This window comes from Anser anser (assembly GCF_964211835.1).
Source record: "Anser anser genome assembly, chromosome: Z".
NCBI classification, from domain to species: domain Eukaryota; kingdom Metazoa; phylum Chordata; class Aves; order Anseriformes; family Anatidae; genus Anser; species Anser anser.
Genome location: NC_139723.1, coordinates 33,680,471 through 33,702,152, shown reverse-complemented (window position 1 = coordinate 33,702,152; position 21,682 = coordinate 33,680,471). Strand labels below are relative to the sequence as shown.

The following is a 21,682-nucleotide window of genomic DNA, read 5'->3' as shown; positions in this document are numbered from 1 at the left end:
TAATTATCATGGAACATATATACTTACGCTTTTGGCCTTTTCCAAATACTTTTTGTAACGCTCTTCCATTTGCTTCATTTCCTCCTCTTTTTTCCGTAAGGCTTCTTGTAACTCTTCAATTTTGAGTGCTTTATGTCAGGAGGTGCACACATTGGGAAATAACAATTATATTATGTTTATTTTTGTGTGTTTAAACAGACACTTAAGGCACAGGTAGAACATACCGCACTTCTTATCACATAAGGAATGTGATATAGCAGATACCACAGTTTTAATTGCTCAACAGCTCAGAAACATAAAAAAAACATGTACTCATGTAATATCAAGAGATTGGTTTTTGTGCACAAATTTTGCTTTTAAAATTATGGAGAAATAAAGAGAAATGGAATCATAAATCATTGCCATTACTGAAGAGACTCAGAAAACTAGTTTCTTAATGCATTACAAATTTCAAATTACATTCATATTGCAACTCAGATAAAAATGAGTTTACTTATTCTGTGTTAGAGGAATGATTCATGAGGTACAATTCTTACTTAGACTGGCTCAATTTTAACACTGGACATAATTTATCAGAATTGTAACATGAATATAGTCAATTTCATTTTTTCCACGTTTTCTCAAGCAGCAATGCAGATCAGCAGGACAGTTTCACACAGGCTTTTCCTGTGTTGATACAAAAATATGTTGAGCCACTATCACTTAAAGCACAAACTATACATCTTCGAAGAAGGTCAATTCCATCATTCCGGATCAAATAACACGTAACAGTTGTGTCTATTTCTCATACAGCATGAGACAGTTGGAAACCCTCAGTCCATTTGTTTTGCAACTTTGTTTTAAAATGTTCTTTCATGTTTATCCTACACTTTTCTCTCTAAGCTCTTCAAAAACACTAAGCTAGTAAACAGGATCAAGTCATCTTGATCATTACTCAACACAACAAAGTAAGACCTGCCGAAAGTCTTCACTGATCAGTGATGGAGTCAATAGCAGATTGTCTCCAAGAATACAAGAATCAATTTTTCAAAATGTTCTGTGATTCTTGTAAAATACCAAATCCTTTTGGCCATTCTCAGGACAGCTAAAAGAATCTGAAGAAATAATTCGCACACCTTTTATGCTGACTATGAGAATAAAGGAAGAAGTACAAGCATTTTTATTTTATCAAGACAAAACTCAGACCTAGGTTGTAAAAAGCAAGTTGTAATTTCAGTAAGACAACTACAGAAGCTTTAACATGACTATTTTTTTTTAATAAGTCTGAGAGTCAGAAAAACGTTCTTACACTCACACTGAGGCTTATCTAAACTGTCAGGATCATGTGTTTATTAGCTGCTTATTAAGTCCCTAACCTTCATTTCCAGGTGTACAAACATTTTCTAAGACATAGAACTTTATTGCATACCCTGCAGTTTTAGCTCAGCGTAACTAAAATCCCTTTTGGATACAGAATTTATGTAATGAATAGTAAAACTACATTTTAGTCTTCCTGGATCTCTTATGGTTGAAATTGTTCTGGCACAAACCAGAGAAGCTGACATCGGCTGCAAGCTTTTGCCTTGTTCTATTATGAGTAAGCTTCAAAACCAACAATCAGGCTCCTGCAGTATTTCTCAAGAAATAAGTAGTATTACCATGCTAAAAATCAATCATTAACAGCTAGATGCTGGGCTCTAGAAACCATCTGACCTATAACTATACAACACAACTCCTACATCTGTGTTGACCATCGCCCAAAAATATTCTCAAATTACAACACAGTTCTACTCTGTTACCTGAAAACATACTGAAGGAATATATATTGTTAGTAAAAGATAACCCGGTGATGGCAGCAAGGATCTTCTAAACTAAGGTGGTAGGAGACATGACAGTTCTGAACAGCTGAGGTTCAATGATAGGTATGATAATGACTAGGTATTTCTATGGCCATTGTCTTTTCTTACTATGGTGGTCTCTAAAATGCAATCTCCTGCTTTTCAAGCATTAGAACAATCTTTCTGGTCACCATAGTTTCAGAGAAATTAACACCTATCACTGACATTTAAAATGTGCATTTTGTTTATCTTGCACCTTCTATAGCTATTATAATTAAAGACTTCACACATGAAATGCTTTACAAAGAAAAGAAATGGAGTGCACAGCAGTAAACTCACAACTGTTATTGCATCTTGGTTCCAAATCCTCAATAATAGCTCGTTTCTTCTGTAACTCGTTATTAGCTTCATGGAGTTTCTCACTGTTACAAATCATAAAAGGCACATATTGTTTTCCAAATATTCTTACTGAGTTTGAATGAACATTAAGCGATATTAAAAAAAAACAAACAACAACAACAACAAAACAACTCAAATAGCAATATATTTCTAATAGCATTACTGATTTTTCCTTTGTGGGATGAGGACAAAAGACAAGTGTTATTAATGTCACTGTGGAAATATTTGTAACATACTACAGCAAAGAATTACAGTACATGGAGAACTGTAACGGCAAACAGCCTCATTCTCAGTCCAAAATGACAAATTTACTTTAGAACTTACAGTAAATTATACAATGCATGCCTAAAATGAATACTTTTAACTGAGATTACATAACAAAAGAATTGCTAAACCCACAAGCAACAAAAACTACACTTTTTATTGTAAGACAGTTGAAAAGCGAAGTCTTTTGCATTTTAGGAAGTAGAAGAGAATAATAGAAAAAAATGGTAACACTCCCTAAAATGTTATGTATTATGCCCTAAGTTACCTAAAAAGTAAACAGATTATTTTTATTTAAATTCAAGTGTTTTCCCCAGAACAAAATGACTTACTCCTCTCAACTCTTATACAATGCTAGGCAAGGTATTCTAACTAACACAAAATGATGTTTTATTCACAGCTCTTATTACTTGGCAAAGGTTTTCTATGAAATGAAAATAAGATCCGAATAGCAGACTCCCTAACATTTCTGTGCTAAATCATTTCTCTTAGTTGTGTATCTTCTAGGTACATTATTAATGAGTGTCTGCCTTCCGTATGATAAGGAAAACATGTAATTTCAAACTGCAAGCAATATTGGAAAAAATACTTACAGATGTTCTTCAAGTTTCTTTTTCAGAAGAATTGACTAAAACAAAAAGTTAAATGTGTTATTTTAACATATTGGGGTGCTTTAATATAATTTCAAAATTATTTTTAAGACAATTTTGACATTCAAACCCAAATCCACATTTTTACTTCGCTCAGTTTTAGATTGTAAATCCATCCTCTGTGGTAGCAATCCTTTCCTTCATAGCCATGTGACTATCCTGAAATTAGAATGCTTTGTAACTTCACAAATATTTCCCCAGGAACTGGACCAATATAGGCAAGATCCATAAATTATAATGCTCTATGGTAGTTTTAATTTCTTCATGATTCAGTACTTTTGTAATTAGTCTTAATAAATTAATATGAAATTAGAAAATGCAGCAAAATTTGCTAGAAGAGCTATCTTACCAATATTGCAAAACAATTTGTATCAAGATGTGTAATAAATTAGTTGAAGCAAATTCCTGTCCCCATAGAAACTAGAGGGAATAGAGTGTTTTAGACTGGAGTATAGCAGAACATTTACCACTTTTCTGTTTCTCTTCTTTACTGACTACAGACATGTAAAAAATATCATACAACTTACAGTGTTCCACTTTCTGGTTAAATCACATTTAGATAAGCTCTTTAAATAAAAGCTTCAAAGTAAATTTTATTTTAATCTTAAACTCACTTGATACACAGTGAGTATCTTTCAGAAAACAATACCAATAATGTCTTTAAACTGAAAGTAGTGTTAAGTAAATAGAAAGCCATACTCACAATAGCCTTGAGCAGAAGCCCATGCCAAGAAACAGAGATGACATTAGTATAAAGCAAAACAGCAGCCAACAGAAGAAACTTTTTAGAAAGTCACGAACAGAAAAAGTTAAAGCTATGCATATTTTCAGACATGCGTATTTTTCTCCTCTGTTCTCATCAGCAGTTTCATCCTGTAACATTTTCTAAAACTCATCACTAAAAAAAATATAAAAATGGTAAAGAAGCACATTTGTAAGTCACCGTATTTAAACCAGAATTTCAAAGGAGAACAACTGCTGTTTTGGAAAGTCATTTAAGACAAAAATGATACAAGTAACAAACAGGAGAAAGTGTGCAGTCTATTGGGCTACAACCATAATAAAGAGATGCATGTGTTTTTGTGGAGTGATTCTGAACTGTCTTATTTTCACATAGATCAAATACAAGACAAATGTAAAGTACTTAAAACAGAACCTGCCTTTTTGTTTTGTATTTATCCAATACGAATCATGGTGGAGCTCTAGCATGTGACTAATGTTCCAGAACACCATGAAAATATAATATCACTAACAAAATGACTTCATTGCCTTTCCTCCAGTGGTCTTTCAACACAGGTTTAGACACCTAGCCAATAGGGACAATTTCACTGTGCACCCCATTTTTTTTTTTTTAGCTTTGTCATGGCGTAAAGACTTCAAAATATTGTCTTTGACCACATTCCTGGGTCACTTTTTTTTTTTTTTTTGATTTCCAAATTCAAGTCTGAAAACCAACTTCAAAATTGGATTTCCCTATTGCAGTAGAATAAATGGGGGAAGTAGGTAAAATAATCCAACATGACTCCACTGATTTCAAAGTCAGAAATTTAGAGCAGCTAAGTATCTGCAGGTTTTGACCTGCAGGTCTGCAGGTTTTATCTAATTTTGAGATAGCTTCACACTGAGATTCATTCAAATCTTTCATGTGTTCATAATAGACAAGTACTTCTATAATAAAACTATAAATATCAGCAAATGCATACTGGCTATTTTGCCTTTTTTTTTCCCCCCAGTGCTAACAAGTTCAATTTACAAAACTCCAGCAAAACCACTGATGGCTTTAGAAAATAGATATCCTTTTCAGTATTTAATTGCTATTTTTCCTTTGCATCAAAAAAACTTACAAAAATAGTCTTTTTATTGAAAATTTCTCGTATACTTAAAGGAGATAAAAGGAATATTTTTTCCCCCTTTGGGGATCAAAGCTTGGTTTTGTTCTACATGTTAAAGCTGCAGACAGATGGCTATACTCTGGCTTGTGGTTAAGCTAACTTAACAGGATGAGGGCAACTATAGCACATGTCTTGAGAAAATTTCTTGATGTGAGTAGCTAACAAAACTTATAAACAGCACCATAAGAGATGGCCAGATTTCACAGACACATTAAGAGTAATGAGCAAAGCAGCTGAACTTCACAAGAAACAGAACACGTAACAGAGTTCTGGGGACTTTTTAGGGAGACGCCAAGTCAGAGGGACATACTAGCTGTACCAAGAATAGCATATAAGGCCAAGATTGCCTATGTAATGGTACGAGAAACTCCAGATTTTCTACAGATTTATCAGGATTATGTCCAGTGGGGCAGAAGTAACGAAAGGCAGTTTTTTTTTTTTTGTTTAGGAATACTTGTACATTAGGGTGGAGAAAGGGAGAAAAGCATGAAGAAAGGAAGTGATAATAAGGCATGCAAAAGACAATCATAGCTGTTTGGGGTACCTGTTGATTGCTGATACACATGAACACATTCTGAAGGACAACAAATCAAACCTACTGTTCTGACCACACCATTCATGTCTGACCTGATACTGTAGTCTGGAAAATAAGGGTAGGAGGCCATTCCCCGTCTAGCAACGCAACACCGAGATGGACTGACTAATCAATCATGCATCCCAACATGATGCGTCAGTGCATGTTACAGGGCTAATGGCACCGACATCTTCCTAACATCCTCCTCCCACTGCAACTTCACTGCAAAATGAAACTGATCCATTCCTCATTTAGATCTTGGTAAGGACATTTGTCTGGGCTACAATAATGTTTTTACTGCTTTTTGAGCAAGTCTAAAAATCCCTTCAACTTTGAAAACAAAAACAAAACAAAACAAAAAAGTCATCAAAATACAAACAGGACTTTCAATTTTCAGAGTGGCTCACTTTTACATTGTAAATATGAAAAAGTGCATTGTTACAGAAAAGTAGTGAAAAAAACGTGGTCAAAATGATGAAATGAACTGTATGCCATGTGCTTCCTTATCCTTTTTATCGTGCCTCTGAAGAATCACCCTTTTTAAGGATAGATCGAAGATAACTTCAGGATGTCCCTGCACAACTTGATCTACCTCTGAGGTCGGGTTTAACTTTGAGTTTTGCTCTGATTTGTGTGAGATTTTGGATGAGGTGTCCCATCCATTCAGAGGTTCTTGAAACCTCAATTAATCTCTGATTCTACACTTAACTTGCTTCATTAAGAGTAAATCAAGGCCTACACACTAAGCTCAGCAAAACAGGCCATGGGGTTTGTGCATATAAATCACCACTGGCACTGTCAGACCTACACAGAAGCCCAGAAAGCAGCTACTTCATCATGAACTTCAGCTGTGCTTGACAACGCCTGCCTGGTACACACAAGAGGCTATACCACGGTGTTGTGACGGTGGTATTTTGCTGTTAGCAGAACCACCCCAGATGATGCCTACACAGGCTGCAACCGCTCTTATAAGTGAGCTACAGACATATCCTAAATTACAGCCCAAGCCAGAGCCATAAAAAGGGACAGAATTACAATTTCAGTAAATAAAACTGAATGCAATTAGATAGAGACCATTTACAATACTTAATGCCTGAGAATATATATTTTTTCATATTCTTGTTCACCCTGAAGATCTGATTTTGGTCAATAACCTAGAAACACCTCAGAATCACATAATAGTATGAAATGATTTTATAATGCATTCTGTAACACATTCTAAGTTACTTAGGAAAATAATCTTAACTGAACCTGACTATGTTGCTTTAGTTTTATACAGTTTATTCTGAAAATTAAGTGGACAAGCTAAATTAAATACACTCTTAAATGAAAACAAGCAGCTAGTAATAGTTTTCATTTTTTATATGAATTAGTTAAAACAAAAACACAAAAATAGAAAGCAACGCATTACAACTTGTTGCCAATTAGCAGGGAAATACACTGGTATTGTGAGTGTACACTGTGCACGTACCCTCCTGCAAATCACTGCTTTCAATAAAGTTATAGAGCTTCTTGTCTCAAACACAAGAGATAGCAAAAGTAATTTTTGAGTGGAAGACTGAAAGTTGTTCTCCACACTAACTGCCACGATGGGTATTCTCCTATTAAAAATAAAGCTAACTCTGTGAATGGAAAAAGAAACTGCTGCATATGTTAATCAACTATTCATTTGCCTTTTTTAGTTTTGGCCTGCCTGGCATTACAAGATACACTTACTCTAGGAATTACAGGGTTTCCACTGTCGGGAAAGGGCCTACCTTCGACTAAGCAAAACAAAAATAGCTTCAGATATTTTACTAAAATGTGGAGAATTAACATGTTCTTAATGCCTTTCAAAAGTCTCTATTCTAATTAAATAATTTTAAACAATGCTGTCTTTACTATTAGAATAGACACATTTAATTAAGCAAAATTTGACACTTTCTCTGCATAGGATTTTTATATTTTTTCTACACAAATGTCTTATTATGTCTTATACTCTATTTAGAGAAGCATAATTTAGTATTAAGACCATAACAGTGAATATGCAAAACAACCAGAAACCTCCATTTGCATATTTCTTCCCTACATAACAAGCAGAAACTTTTATCAAAAAGTGGATGATCCAAGAAATAAAACTACTTGAATGTGAGCTTGATACACATTTCTACTTACATCTTCAGCTTTTGAACCTTGATCCTGCAAAGATTTTTGTAGTTCTTCAACCTGGGATTGCACTTCTAGGAGTCTTTGATTTACCAATCTAGGAAATAGATAATATTTTGTTTTTCAGAAAACAATAAAAAACTGCAAGACAATGCCTGAGACTTTTAGTGTCCAATGTTTTCAGGTCATCTACACAGGAGATGCAATGCTGTATTTTATTCACTAAAAATTTTCAACGGAACTGAGAGGGTACCACAGCTCCAGAGATCAAAGTTTGTAGTCTCCCATAACAGTCTGATACTTTTCCAAGACAGCATAGATGCAAGTCATAAGAAACTATTTCCATATAGGTACAACAAGAGTTTCTAACTTGTTCTGACTCACTATGAGACAGCTACTAGCTTACTGCCTTTACACAGCCACAGAACCCTAAAAACCCATAGGCTGGAAGGAATCTCCAGAGATCATCTTAATCCAACTTCCTTTGTGAAGCAGATCCATTAAACAGATCCACTTAGAGCAGCTGTGTAACACAGAACCGTGTTCAGTTGAGGTTTAGATACCTCCAAGGATAAAGTCTGACAATTTCTCTGAGCCTCTCTTCTAGAGGTTGGAAGTTTCTTAGCTTTTTTTTTTTCCTTTGTATTGAGTCAGAATCTCCCATACTCCAGTTTCCACTGCCTCTTTTCCTTCTACTGTCAATCTCTGAGAAGAGTCCAGCTGTCTTCTTGACAGATTCACATTATGCAGATGTACATCGCAGAACCATCTCCCACATGCCATCTTCTCTGCAAGCTGAGCAAACCTAGTCCTCAGTATTACCCCACATATCATGTGCTCCAGTGTCCCTCATCTCAGCACTCCTGTATGTCCAAAACTGAATGCTATATCCAGACATGCTATTATGGGATTCCTCAAATGGCTGCTTCACAGCCTCGTGAGGACAGCCCAGATCACAGTCAGCCTCCTGGGCTGCAGGGTTCCCAGCTGAGACACCCTCTTTACTGCCCAGCCAGGATACCCAGGGCTTTTGCAGCAGAGCTGCTCCCCAGTCTAACACCAGCCTGCATTGCTGGTCTCCTCCCAGACACGGACAGGGCCCCATCTGCTCATTTCTCTACACTGTTGACAGCACTACTATTCACTGTGACTGAATTTTTCACTCACTTTACTGTCCACTTATTTAGCCTATAAGTAACCATTTTGAACGTAAGGATAACAAAGGAGACTGTGCCAAAGGCTTTGCCAAATCTGAGGTAATCTAAGGTATTTCAACCTCTTCCACACAGGTAACCATCTCACTGAAGACAATCCGTTTAGTCAGGCATGCTTTGCTCTGAATAAATTAATATCAGCCTTTCCCAACTACTTTCTTGTCCCTCTTGCAACTGGAAATTCATTCCAGATGGATTTCCTTCATGAGCTTCCTAGGAAATGAGCTGTGGCTGACCAGTCTGTAGAGGCCTGGATCCTCTTTCTTGCCCTTTTTGAAGGTGAGTGTGGCATTTACATTTTCCCAGGCTTCAGAAACCTTCACCAATCAACATTACCTGTCCAAGATTTAGATAGAAAGCAGCTACACAGCAGTATCTGCCAGCTACCTTAGCACCCTCAGATGCAGTCTGGTGCCATGTATGTCTATATTCAGGAACACGTGCTGTTGGGTTTTGAATATCTCCAAGGATGGACACAACCTCTCTGGGCAACCTATTCCAGTGCTTAGAAACTCTCACAGTAAAAAAGTATTTTCTTATACATTTAGATGGAATTTCATGTGCTACAGTTTGCGCCTGTTGCCTCTTCCCACCACTGAGACCATTTCCCTTAGATATTCCCATCAGATATTTACAAACATTGATAGCATTCCCCCCAAGTCTCCTGTCTTCCTGCCTACAAAGAATCTCTGAAAGACGCTGCAGTTCTGTAATCACATCCTTGTGGCCCTTCAGTCAGCTCACTGCATTAAGTCTATGTCTGTTTTGTGCTGGGGAACCTGGTATTGGCACAGTACTGTCAAAAGTGTATGGCATTGTCAGAAAAGTCAATGGAGCAGAGGACAGAGGAGTTAGAAGACAATACTTCTTACCTGTTCTCTGTCTCCAATTCATTCTTCCGTAAGTTTGCATCATCAAGAAGGCTCTGCAACAAGGCAATCTTTTCATTGTCAGAACCTTCTTGGTTCAATTTTAAAATCTTGTTCTCATGCTGAAGGCGAATGAGTTTCTCCCTAAAGACATGAAACACGGTTTTATAGAAAATAGTATACTAATCTCTTTAAAGAAAAAAGCAGTTTAAAACAGAAGGTGTAAAGATAATATAAAGATCATCTTTACCTATTTAAGAGAGACAGATGAAACAACAATTAAGTCTTCAAACCCGCAAATTCAAACGCAATTAAAGGAGCTGTAATTGTAGAAAGCACAACAGAAAAAAATTGCCTGAATGCCCCTACTAGATCTCAGAGTACAGAAGGACAGGTTTATAGGTAGAAACGCAATTAAAGGAGCTGTAATTGTAGAAAGCACAACAGAAAAAAATTGCCTGAATGCCCCTACTAGATCTCAGAGTACAGAAGGACAGGTTTATAGGTAGAATGTGGAGAACACAAAGCTTGGTGACAAGTTTCAAGGGAGGCTGTAATCTCAGCTGTCATGGAACTACTGCATGAATCTGGGGAAGCCACTTCTACCCTGTTGGTCTGTTTTCCCTCATGTCACTGAACTTGTTGATTTACTCAGGTGCAAATGACAGGTCGCAGCCCAGACCTGCCTGATGAAAATCCCCCATCTAGTCACATCCATGTGACTAGACATCGAGAAAGGTGCTCGAGCACAGACCCACGCTCTGTCACCTCACAGGGAACTAGAGAGCAGCAGCAGCTACTCCAGTGGGTAAGCTGCTTCTTACAGTCTCCCCCTGTCATCAGCAGGAGCAGCAGCCCAGACCTTCAGATCAGGAAGCTGTACTCTTACAGCAGCCACTGCTACAGTCCATCTTTGTGAGGTAGGCACGAAGGCCAAATTTAGCAGCTGCAAACAGACTGCATAGATGCATGCTTGCATAAAATCCAGATTTCATCTTCAGGAGCTGAAGATGGAAGAGATAATGAAACCACATGTCTAACCTTGGGTATCTACAGTATTTATGCTTCCTGTCCTCTCTCATGCAGTCATGTCAAAGGTTTATGTAATAATTCCATAATTCACTAATACTACGTCAAAGCATTCTTTTGTTGTTCCCGAACAAATCTAGAAGAATTGCTCTTGTAGTAAGGTGCAGCAACAGAACTGGAAGAAAAGAACTCTTTTCTACTGTTAGCTTTCTTCACTTAAATTATGTTCTGACCCCAAAAGGATCTTTCCAATTGTTAAAAAACTGTGTCAATTTTTGTAGAAATGTGAAAGAATAAAATTCCTAAAGGGTCAATAGATTTCTGAGATGTGACTGCCTTTAAGTAACTTTAATTTCAAGTTGCAGTGATACTGAGCATACTGGCAAGGATAAGCACCACCTGCAACCTTTTAAACTACGATTTTCAGCTCTGCCGTGGCTGTTCTTCCCTTTCATAGACTGTAATCATTTGCAACAATACAGACTGAATTATAAAATCAACTGTTTCTATGTCATTTTTATTCATTTTCTCCTCGTACAACTGCAAGTTCCATTGGAATTTTGTCTTAAATCTGATATAAAGTGCAGTTACATGAACTCTCTGCAGGAAAAGAAGAGGCACAGTATGAGCATGAAGAGTTTCTTGTTATTGTTGTCTTGGAGTACCGTACAAAAATTAAGAGGTCAAATTAATTTTGTTCTAAACTCCTACTGTGCAGAAATCCAAAAAAAAGAGAAAATATGTATATATTAATTGTAGAAACTTTATAGCACTGATTAAGAAATGAACCAATTATTTATGGGTACATTGTAAGGATGAGTAAAACAAGGCACACATTAGCTTACTTTATTTCAGGAGTAACAATTTCTGCTGCTAAACTGTCTGAAGGTTCTTGTGTTCCTAGGGGCATCAATCCTGGGTCAGGAAAAGTAAAGAATTTAACAAGCAGACCAGTTACTTTATTTTAAAAGATCAGAAATAAACTTTGTTCTACAAGCTTGTAATTTTAGAGTAATGCTAGTAAATGGAAAATTACACAAAGTCAGGCTACAGCAAGACAGGCAACAGCAGTTTCATTTGGCGAATAATCGTTATTTCTGTCTTCATCCATTCTGGTGAAAGTGATTTTATGGTGTATTTTCTACTCATTAGCTTATCTAAAAAGCTGTGCAATGCAACAAAAATAAATTGCAACACATGAAATATCATATACACATGAGAAAACTTACATAACTTTCTTCAGAGATCAACTACATAGACATTAGAAATACATTCTAAAACTACCACACAGGGGAGGAGACTAAAATTTATGATCGACTGAGATCATGTTTAAAGTTCTCAAATACTTGCAAAGTTATGAGTAGCAGAAGCAGCTTTTCATTGCTGTTCTCAGAAGATCTTAAATTTATTCCCTGCTACACAAAAGCACATTCAGCACTCTTTAGAGAAGTCCTGTGAACTTTAGAAAAGATGCATTTAATCTCCTTATTTGTCCTTTACCTGTAGTGGTGAGTTGACCCTCCTGTGCTTGTACACACCTGAGCTCTTCAATAGTTTCTTTCAAAGAATCTCTTTCTGTTCTTAATCTCTGAATAATTGGAAAGAGAATAAATATGAATCTTGACACCACCTTATTATTTTTCAAATTAAGGCATCTTCAGTCTATTTTATAACAGAATAAAAATAATTTTCAAATATCCCACACCAACAGTATTATTTTTGTGAAGGGTTGCTGCTCTGTCAATATACTTAAAGAGGCAAAAATACCAGGGTATAAGCTTACACAATTGATATGTTATTGACACAAAATTCTGGTACCAGGTAGTAAACTGCAGGTACTGGGACCACTAAGTCACCCTCCTTTTCCCCTCACCATGGGTTGGTTGCAAGGGAAAGTGAAGTGAGATAGGAGAGTGTAGATGTTTCTCTCAACAAGAAATCAAGATTTAGCCAAGAGTGAAATAAAAGGCAGGTGGATACACAGTCAATACAACAGACAAACTGCATTAACTTTGTTTTGTTTCTCTGTCAACAGTGCAAGGGTGAGCAGCAGATCTACAACCTCTTCCTGACATGTGTTAACTGGCCTTGCCAGTCACCAGCATCTCAGATATTTAAGAAAACTATTTGCTTGAGGCTTAGTCCAAAGAGAACTGAAGAACAGGACAGACCCATCCTGGGGGATCTATACAGATGGGCTCCGCAGTACCATCAGGTAAATACTCTCCCATTTTGCAGAAGTCTCCTTTTGGCAAAAAACGGGAATCTACAGGTAACATCAAGTCTTAGTCCAGAGGGTTCCCAAGAGTCAAATATGAAAGTAGAGAACAGCAATTATGTAAAGATCCAAACTGTAATTTGCTCCAATATCAGAAATGTCCAGTGCCACTAAAAGGTCTGAGACAGACCTCAGCTCTGTGTAGGTACAGTTGTGTTGGCATCAGCTATCAAGCTCCTTGAATTTGATTCCATTTACAGTTTGATTCAAATATATTTTATATTTCAGCCTAAATAGATTCATAACTTCGAATAACTTTGACAAAGAATGTTTTGTTGAGGTGTGACAGAGGCTTCTGCTGTATTTCTGAATCCTGCATGGTGAACTCTGGTGCAACTATTACAACCTGGGTAAAATATGCATTCTATTAGCACAGAAAGCCATTTCACAAACCGCACAGGTTAAAAACTGTTTTTACTACGAATACCACAGAAAAATAGCCACAGAGAGGAGTGCTCAAACTCGGATGCTGAAAGCAAGGATTCAGCAGTCTGTTACTGTCAGTCAGAAAACATCAAGTTGATTAATTAAATGCCAGAATATTTTAATGAATAGAAGAAGCTCTAGGTCTGCATTTGTACACTGAAGACAAAGCCAACTCAACAAATTGTATTAGCACTTATCAAACAACAGACCACAGAAGTGAAATTCCAAGCTACAGAAGATATCAAATGCACTACCACACTTTGCCAGAATATAAAGACAAAGCCAAAACTGATTTCTGTAGCTACCTCCAAAATATTACTGACAAAATACCATTCATTACTTAGCTTGTGACCTGTGATGGGCAATGTTAGTGATATGTATGTGACAACAGGGAAAAGAAAGAGTACGTAACACAGGCGGCGAATCACTAAACCAAATGTTGAGATTCTTCTTCAACTGCACACTAGTTCTCACAGGTGCATGTCAATTCAGAATAACGTACTGGAAACCAACATCCACCAAAAAAAATAAGCTATTTGCCAGGCAGTAAAACAGAAAACTGTATGACAATGACCTGCAATTCAGATCCTTTGTGCAAGAAAAAATGGTCCATCAAGCAACAGGTAAGCCACAAACACAATCTTACCATTGTAAAACATAACAAAACTAGAAAAGCAAATTTTAAATAAGGAGCGGGGATGAAAGCCAAAGCACAATATGAAAATGATTACTATGAGCATTCCAATCTCAGCTGAAGAGCACATGGAAGTGATATCAAGGTCAAATGTTCACAGTAGTTAGAAAATTTAACAAAATATGGAAAACAAGGACCTGTGAACAGAAAATAACTGAGATTTTTCAGTTCAAGTGCTATTCAAGTGCAGGGGCTGGAAAATTTGGACACGATTTAATAGGAAATATGACATATTGAAGAAAATGCCTACAAAGATTCTGGCTGATGGACAGATGGATTTATACTTTGAAGAAGCCTGAGAAATCTGTAACTCAAAAGTGCCAGCCATGCTTTCAGGTACTTTAAAGCACCTGCAAATGCATTCCTAAGAAACAAACTGCTGATAAACAAGAGTATGCAAGAATAAGAAAAATCTGAAGGATTGGTCTTAGTAAAAGAGGGCAGAGCAACTGATCTCAGAATCACTAGTAGCAAATGACAGAGAGGAATAGAATGGACTGGTATCCATCCTCTGTCTTCCATGTTGACACTACAAGACAGATCAATGAGGAACTGTCATAAAAGGTAAGAATGCAAGAAAAAGGACATGTCCTATAAGATTGCTAAAAGACTTGCTGCAGTGTTTGTGACTGCACAAAGAGAAGCATGCAGACAGTACCTCAAAGAAAGCTCTTGAAAAAAAGTAACAGGAGTTCAGTACTAGGACAATACTGCAAAAAATCCTGTTTTAAATAGTCATTCAGAAAACATTACAATTACTTTGGGTGTTTATTAACGTTCCCATGGTGAATGGGCAAGCAACAACTTCAGATCACAACTGTGAAGGCTTTTCCTCTTAGAAATGTGTTGCAGATGTTTTTGTACAGTCACTTTATTCCATGCTGTACAGTTCTAAGATTTAAAAAGAATCAGACATGAGGAAATGTTATGTGAAAAAAGAGTTCCTAATTTAAAAAGCTTTCTGTAAATGTCTAGTTTTCATTATCATATCCCTGTGTTATAAAAGTCACAAAGCAGCTTTTACTACTACCAAAAAAGTAACACCTTGGCACTTACATCTTTTTCTTTTTGGAGGCTGTCTACTTTTTCTTTCAGCCGTTTGCATTCATAATCTAATTTATCAGCTTTCTTGGATTCTTCAGATAACCTGTTTTGTAGTTCAACTGCCTGTGAGAACAAGAATTAATAATTTGTCTGCAAATATTAATATTAAAACAAAATGCACAAGACAAAGTAGCCAATTACCATGCACCACAAGTCATTTTGTAAAACAAGTGAAATATTTACCTATAGGACATACTAAAACCTTTCATCAGTTGTTCTGAGCTTCAGCAAAACTAACAGCATTCAAATATTAGGTTTCACCATAAACAAAAGGAGCAAAAATTGTAAAGTATGTTCAGTATATTTAAAACCAGGAATTTATGCCCAAGCATGACTTACAGGGAAAAAAAAGAAGCTATATATTTCTATGGATCAAGGAGCTTAGGAAAAGTAGAAAAATCCTCCTGCTATCTGAGAAGTGTAGAAAAAAGAAAAATCTCTGAAGAAATCCACTTTAACTTTAACCTTTTGTTAACTCTGTTTCACAAGTCTTGCTCAGAACTCAAACACCAGTTTATGTAGTCAGGCAATGTCTCTTGACCTGAGATTTTCCTCATCTTTTTTTAATACACTAATATAAAGATTCACCCATAGGCTCATAACTAGTTTTCTTTACTTCGGAAGGAAATACATTGCTAACAGTGTCATATATATACTTTCAACTACAAATTAGTACGGAATTAATGAAATGAGTAGAAATCTGAAAGCTGAGCAGAAAAAATCAGTGAGCAGAAGGCAAATCAGTGAAGTTCTGCCATTTCAAAGCTCTCAACCTTTACTAGCAAAAGCTCATCCCCAGACATTAATAACACTCATAATGCAGAGAGCATGGAAGCAACTAATCCAAAAAGATTTAAGATGATACAAAAAGACTGACCTGAAAATATGTAAGCTGAATGATGACTCAGCTGAAGACATACAGCTTCTTCTGAAGCATACGAAGGCTTTTTCATGACTTTCAGATTACAGGGAGAGTGACTAACAAATTGTTGAAGAAAAAACAGCAGCCGTACCTACATAAGACTATCTAGTGGTTCCAATTGCCTTTTATTTTCAATGCGTATAGCTATAACAAAAAAACTACCAGGCCAGAAAAACTGCACAGTCTTAAATTTTAGAATGAAGGACACTGCTGTTGTCGTACTTAAAATAAAGGCTGTGAAAAAAACACAGGCCTGCTATTTCTGAGATTATCAGAAAAATAAATCAAAATGCTAGACTTGAAAATATTGAATTTCTCAGATTTGACTTCCATCACTCAGGATATTAAAAAATGAAGGCCTTCACCTTCACCTGCTGATTGTCCCCTCTTGTAAAGTAGGTATATTCCCACCTCACATGGAATAAATGCATTAATGTCTGTAATCACTCATGCCATAATTATGTAGAAAAATACAGCAGGAAATTATTTGGAATCAGATTTTGGGAGTGTATAGACAGATACACAGCTACATGGTAATGCAGAAAACTAAAATAAAATAAAAAAAAAAGAACTGCCAACACATTTACTGAGCATTATTTGACATGTGGAATGAGTAAAGCAGGCATCTTGCAGCAAAGAAAAGAAGGACATACTGTTAAAAATATACCAGAATGCACATGCACAAAGGGACTGAATTAAAATCACAGAAAACAATTCTGGAATCTGCACATTTTAATTCTTCATGCTGCAATAAAAGGTTTCTTAGAAAATGTTTGTGTTTACTTCCAGAAAAGTGAACAAAAATTCCTAAGTAAATGCTATTGCATCTCCCAGCACAATATACCATCACCAACCTCATCTCACAGAAACCAGTAGGTAAGATGAAGATGGAATTTCCTTGCAGATCACTATATACCACTGTATTTCTGCACAACATCTGCACAGCACAGAGCTTCTAAATCAAAGAAATAACTCCTCTGATGACATCCTTCTAAATCAGATTGGATCCCTCCACACACCAGACCAGACACATTGCACTACAGTGGCATGCTACTGCTCAACAAGGGTACAGCATCTGAATTTTTATATCTGGCTTAATTTTTATAGCAAAACTTGGGATTCACAGGAATTAATTTAATGACAGTTCATGATTCAAAGGCAGATCTCTAAAGGAGCCCAAACAAACAGACAATTAAGGTACATACACTCTGTGTTCATTCTGAGGCACTGTGGTTAGATGAAACAAACTCACACCCGTCACATGAGAAACTTGAGGTTCATTTCAGTCTCACAAAGCAGACCACCTTTGTACAAATCAACAGCTCCTTAGATGTGAAATCCCGGCTATAAAGCATGGGGAATGATGGCAAAAAGGAGGAGTACTTCTTGCAGAACAAATGACAGGACTGCCCCTTCTAAAATCCTTACCATTGGTAAAATGAGAACAATCAATGCAGATTGTCAAAGTTACACAATTATATCACATGCTGAACTGTTCAAAGGCAAGGAATATTTCTTGCTAGTAAACATAACACTACTTGCATATGAAAGGTCATTGCTTTCTGCATTTACTTTTCCCTTTGATTGTCTGTTATTTCAGTGTTTTTCTTGCCCACGTTCTTTACTAGTGGAATCACTTGGACTGTATTAACAATTAGCCCACAGAGGCTGAAGCTCACTCTCCTAATAACCAAGATGGCCATATGCATGCAAAAAGTTCTCAAGTCTCAGGGCCACACTTTGCATCAGGGCTTGCACTGTAGTTGGTGGTGGCTTTTGCATTCTTAATCTGCTGTAAGCTGATGTATAGGGACCCTTGTACCATGACTACCACTTGGAGTTCACAATCAGATAGGAATACTGAGTGGGCACTACTGCTTTAACAAACCCAGCTCTGTCTGATCCTGTAACAAGAATCCAAGAATGATGTCATATCAGTGTAGTGCAGAAGCAGAGAGAAGACTGAGCACATCTTCCACCATTACAGAAACATGATCACATGGTGCCTTGTTAAGCAAGATAAATGCCTTTCACTTCAGAGAGAGTGATGGTGATTAATTTTGTACTCTGCTGAGTGCATATAAACAACAAGGATGGTATACATCCTTTTCTCTTTACATCTACGCACAACTAGAACCTCAGATAAAAATGTTGATGAACCAATGGAATAACTTACCTCAGCTATGTTATGTTCCTCACTGCTGGAAATTTCTAAGTGAAAAGTGGACACTTCTTAAAGAAGAGGCTGTAACTCAAGCCTCAATACTGACTATGATTTAGGAATAATTTGAGAAAAAATGTTAACATCTGTTGGTTTTTTGAAAAGAAAAAAATACTGTATACTGGCAAACAAAGGTAAAATTCAAACAATGATAAGAATTGCAGAAAAGAAGAAAAAAGGTAGTGCCTACAAAACAAGCAACTCTCCTAAACGCATGGAGCTGTCTGTCCATCTTTTCTTTTTTACTTTGAGATATTAGCTGTGTTACAACAAGGAATTATTAAACAATGCAGAAAACTGCTGCACTGATGATTTCTTTTCTTACCTGTCTCTTGTACGTCTCCAACTGACTGCGTGCTGCATTGGCCTTCCTTAGTTCTTCTTCCAGGCTCACAGTATTTTGCATGTACATCGTATTCTTCTCTTCTAAGAGTTTCACTTGCCGCCGCAAATCACCCAAGTCTTCTAATTTCTTTTTGTATGACTCCACCTGGCTTTCTAACTTGGCTACTTTATCAGAAGAATGCCTGGAGGGACAGATTTGTATCAGATTTATATTCTGAAAGCTAACAAAATCAAATGTCCTGAAGCTTCCTTTATTTTGAATTCACGCAGAAGACATTATGAGACATCATGAGGAACATGAGAAAATGACCATATTCTCACATTACGAGATGTTTTCACTTCTAAGTTGTCTGCTTCCCTTCCACCATTTGTTAACTCAAAAAGCTGCTGAAGCACATTTAAAGAGTACTGTTTGAACACAGGTCTGTATTATTTTGAAGGCCATGGCACCCATTTCACATTTGTTCAGTGTGGTCAACTGTTCTCCATCAAGGTCAAACGTGCAAGCTGTACCAATTGCTGGATTCAAGATCTGACTTCTGCTGACAATACTGACTTAGTTTTATAAACAAACCTTAAATTGGAATAGAAAAAAATAGACAAAAAAATCAAAAACTACAGGTTCATAAACATGGGTTTGCTAATTCCTGTAGGACATGCAGGGAGTCTCTGATACAAAACACTGGAGGGTCAGGCTCTCTTTAACATGTTGTATAAACTAAGGTTTAAATCTCATTTTTAATGTGGTAATCTACTTATTTTTTAAAGATGACGAAAAAAACTGACATGCATTTTTATCAAAATGTACAACTCAGAGACATTAAACAAAAGTATCTTAAAGAAATACAGAACTCGTATCTCACCGAACTAAACACCTGCAACTTGGTATACATGTTAGTTATCATAAGTTTCATCACCAAAAGCTCAGAGACCTTCAGCTCATGCCCTGATGTGATGCCTCATTGCATTTTCCCTGATGTAAAGAAGTAGAGCAACCGTATCCCACAGCAGTCCTCTTCACATTCCACATTTGTTCCCTCTGTATTTACTGCAATATATGCTCCATGACCTTACTACAATGGCATGTAGTGACAGGACAAGGAGCAATGATTTTAAACTGAAAGAGGGTAGGCTTAGATTAGATATAAGGAGAAAATTCTTCCCTCAGAGGGTGGTGAGGCACTGGCACAGGCTGCCCAGAGAAGCTGTGGATGCCCCATCCCTGGAAGTGTTCAAGGCCAGGCTGGATGGGGCTCTGGGCAACCTGGTCTGGTGGGAGGTGTCCCTGCCCATGGCAGGGGGTTGAAATTATATGATCTTTAAGGTCCCTTCCAACCCAAACCATTCTATGATTCTGTGATTAGTAGAAATAATGGAGTCTCAGTCCCTCCACTATCTGGTACAGATAAATACAGAAATCCTGGTGTTCCAGAACACAGAGGATGGAAACTCCAGGACAACAACTGGAGCATAAAATTGCACATACTGCATACTGTTCACGTGGACAGCAAGGGATCTGATAAGAGTTTATGGTCCAAGCCACCCTCACTTAACTAGAAAATATAAACAAAACCATTAGTGGGCATTTGGAGAATCTGTATTACGTGTAACCAGGCTACAAGTATACAAACTCCCTGATGACAGTAGACACTCATGTTGTGGCGTAGGTGAGTGGAAAGTACTCAAGATACCGCTGAGTGACTTATTACAGCCATCAGATAGCATAATACTGCTAAGTTGCCTAACATTTACTGATTAGATATGTAATTAGTAACTAATTTACTGAAGCAGAATTGAGTGGTGGTCTGTGCACTCATTTGAAGGATCTGAAAAGGACTGTGACATTGAAGTGGCATTCACAATATGCTCCTTCTGGCAGACCAACATAACTTCAGCAATAAAAGTGCTTAGTGTGACTCACAAGGTGAAGTAACGCTGGGGAGCCATAAGACCAGTACTACTGGGACCACTAACATGGAGTTTAAGTGTGGAGTATGTGCTGGATAGAAAGATGGAAGGCAAAAGCTTATGAAGTTAGGATATGATAACCTGCACTGAATTACTCAATAGGTGGGGGAAAAACTGCACTGAACATATGGCAATTTGATCAGGGTTTGAGAGAGAGAAAAAAAAAGTCATATAAAGGAAAGAGCAAGTCAGGATCATGATGGTTTCTTTGAAGTTGCTTGATGGTTATGGTAGACATGATAAGAGACAAACAAGCCAAAAATTATTTGTTAGAAGCTGAGACAGAAAATCTTTCCAAAAGCAGTATGACACACATAACCAGAAAAAAGTGTAAGCACAGAGTAAATACCTACAAAATAAATTACAACCCCAACTCATTGCTGAAGCTTAGTAGCAATGGCAACAACTGCTACAAATTGACAGAACAGACCCTAAGTTACGACTGCTATGTATGATGATGATAGGGACAGAGATACATGGCACAATCCAGAGTGCTGAACCCCCATCAAATGAACACCATATAATAAACCCCTCTGATTCAAAGAATGACAAAGTTCACATAGTAGCACCCATAATGAAATTAGAACAACCTGGTACACTGCCAGGATGGCACTGGCCCTGCCCTCTCTCCTCCCTATTCCCAACTATTACTGTTTCCTCAGCTTCATTTTAGAACTTATTTACATACTCAATTTCCTATGTAGTCTGGAAAATCCCCTACTGGTGGTCAATTTATGAGATCCTGGGGCAACCCAAATCTCCCTAATCCCCAATAAAGCACAGAGACTCTCTCTGGGGCAAGGAATTACTCTTTGAACCCAAACTTCAAACACAGATAATTTATAAAATTGGGCAGCACAATGGGTTCGTT

At 37.0% G+C, this 21,682-nt stretch overlaps 1 protein-coding gene across 2 annotated transcripts in view; it reads right to left on the bottom strand.

The window, feature by feature from the left end:
- HOOK3 (hook microtubule tethering protein 3) overlaps nucleotides 1-21,682 on the bottom strand; it is an 87,297-nt gene that overhangs the window by 15,870 nt on the left and 49,745 nt on the right. For both annotated transcript variants that reach the window (XM_083817601.1, XM_083817600.1), the window contains exons 11-19: nucleotides 18,824-19,025; nucleotides 15,308-15,418; nucleotides 12,354-12,441; nucleotides 11,699-11,768; nucleotides 9,828-9,968; nucleotides 7,751-7,838; nucleotides 3,074-3,108; nucleotides 2,157-2,239; nucleotides 28-128 (exon numbers count right to left, since the gene is read on the bottom strand). In XM_083817601.1, coding sequence (XP_083673727.1) covers nucleotides 28-128; nucleotides 2,157-2,239; nucleotides 3,074-3,108; nucleotides 7,751-7,838; nucleotides 9,828-9,968; nucleotides 11,699-11,768; nucleotides 12,354-12,441; nucleotides 15,308-15,418; nucleotides 18,824-19,025 — 919 coding nt within the window. The remainder of the gene's footprint in view (nucleotides 1-27; nucleotides 129-2,156; nucleotides 2,240-3,073; nucleotides 3,109-7,750; nucleotides 7,839-9,827; nucleotides 9,969-11,698; nucleotides 11,769-12,353; nucleotides 12,442-15,307; nucleotides 15,419-18,823; nucleotides 19,026-21,682) is intronic.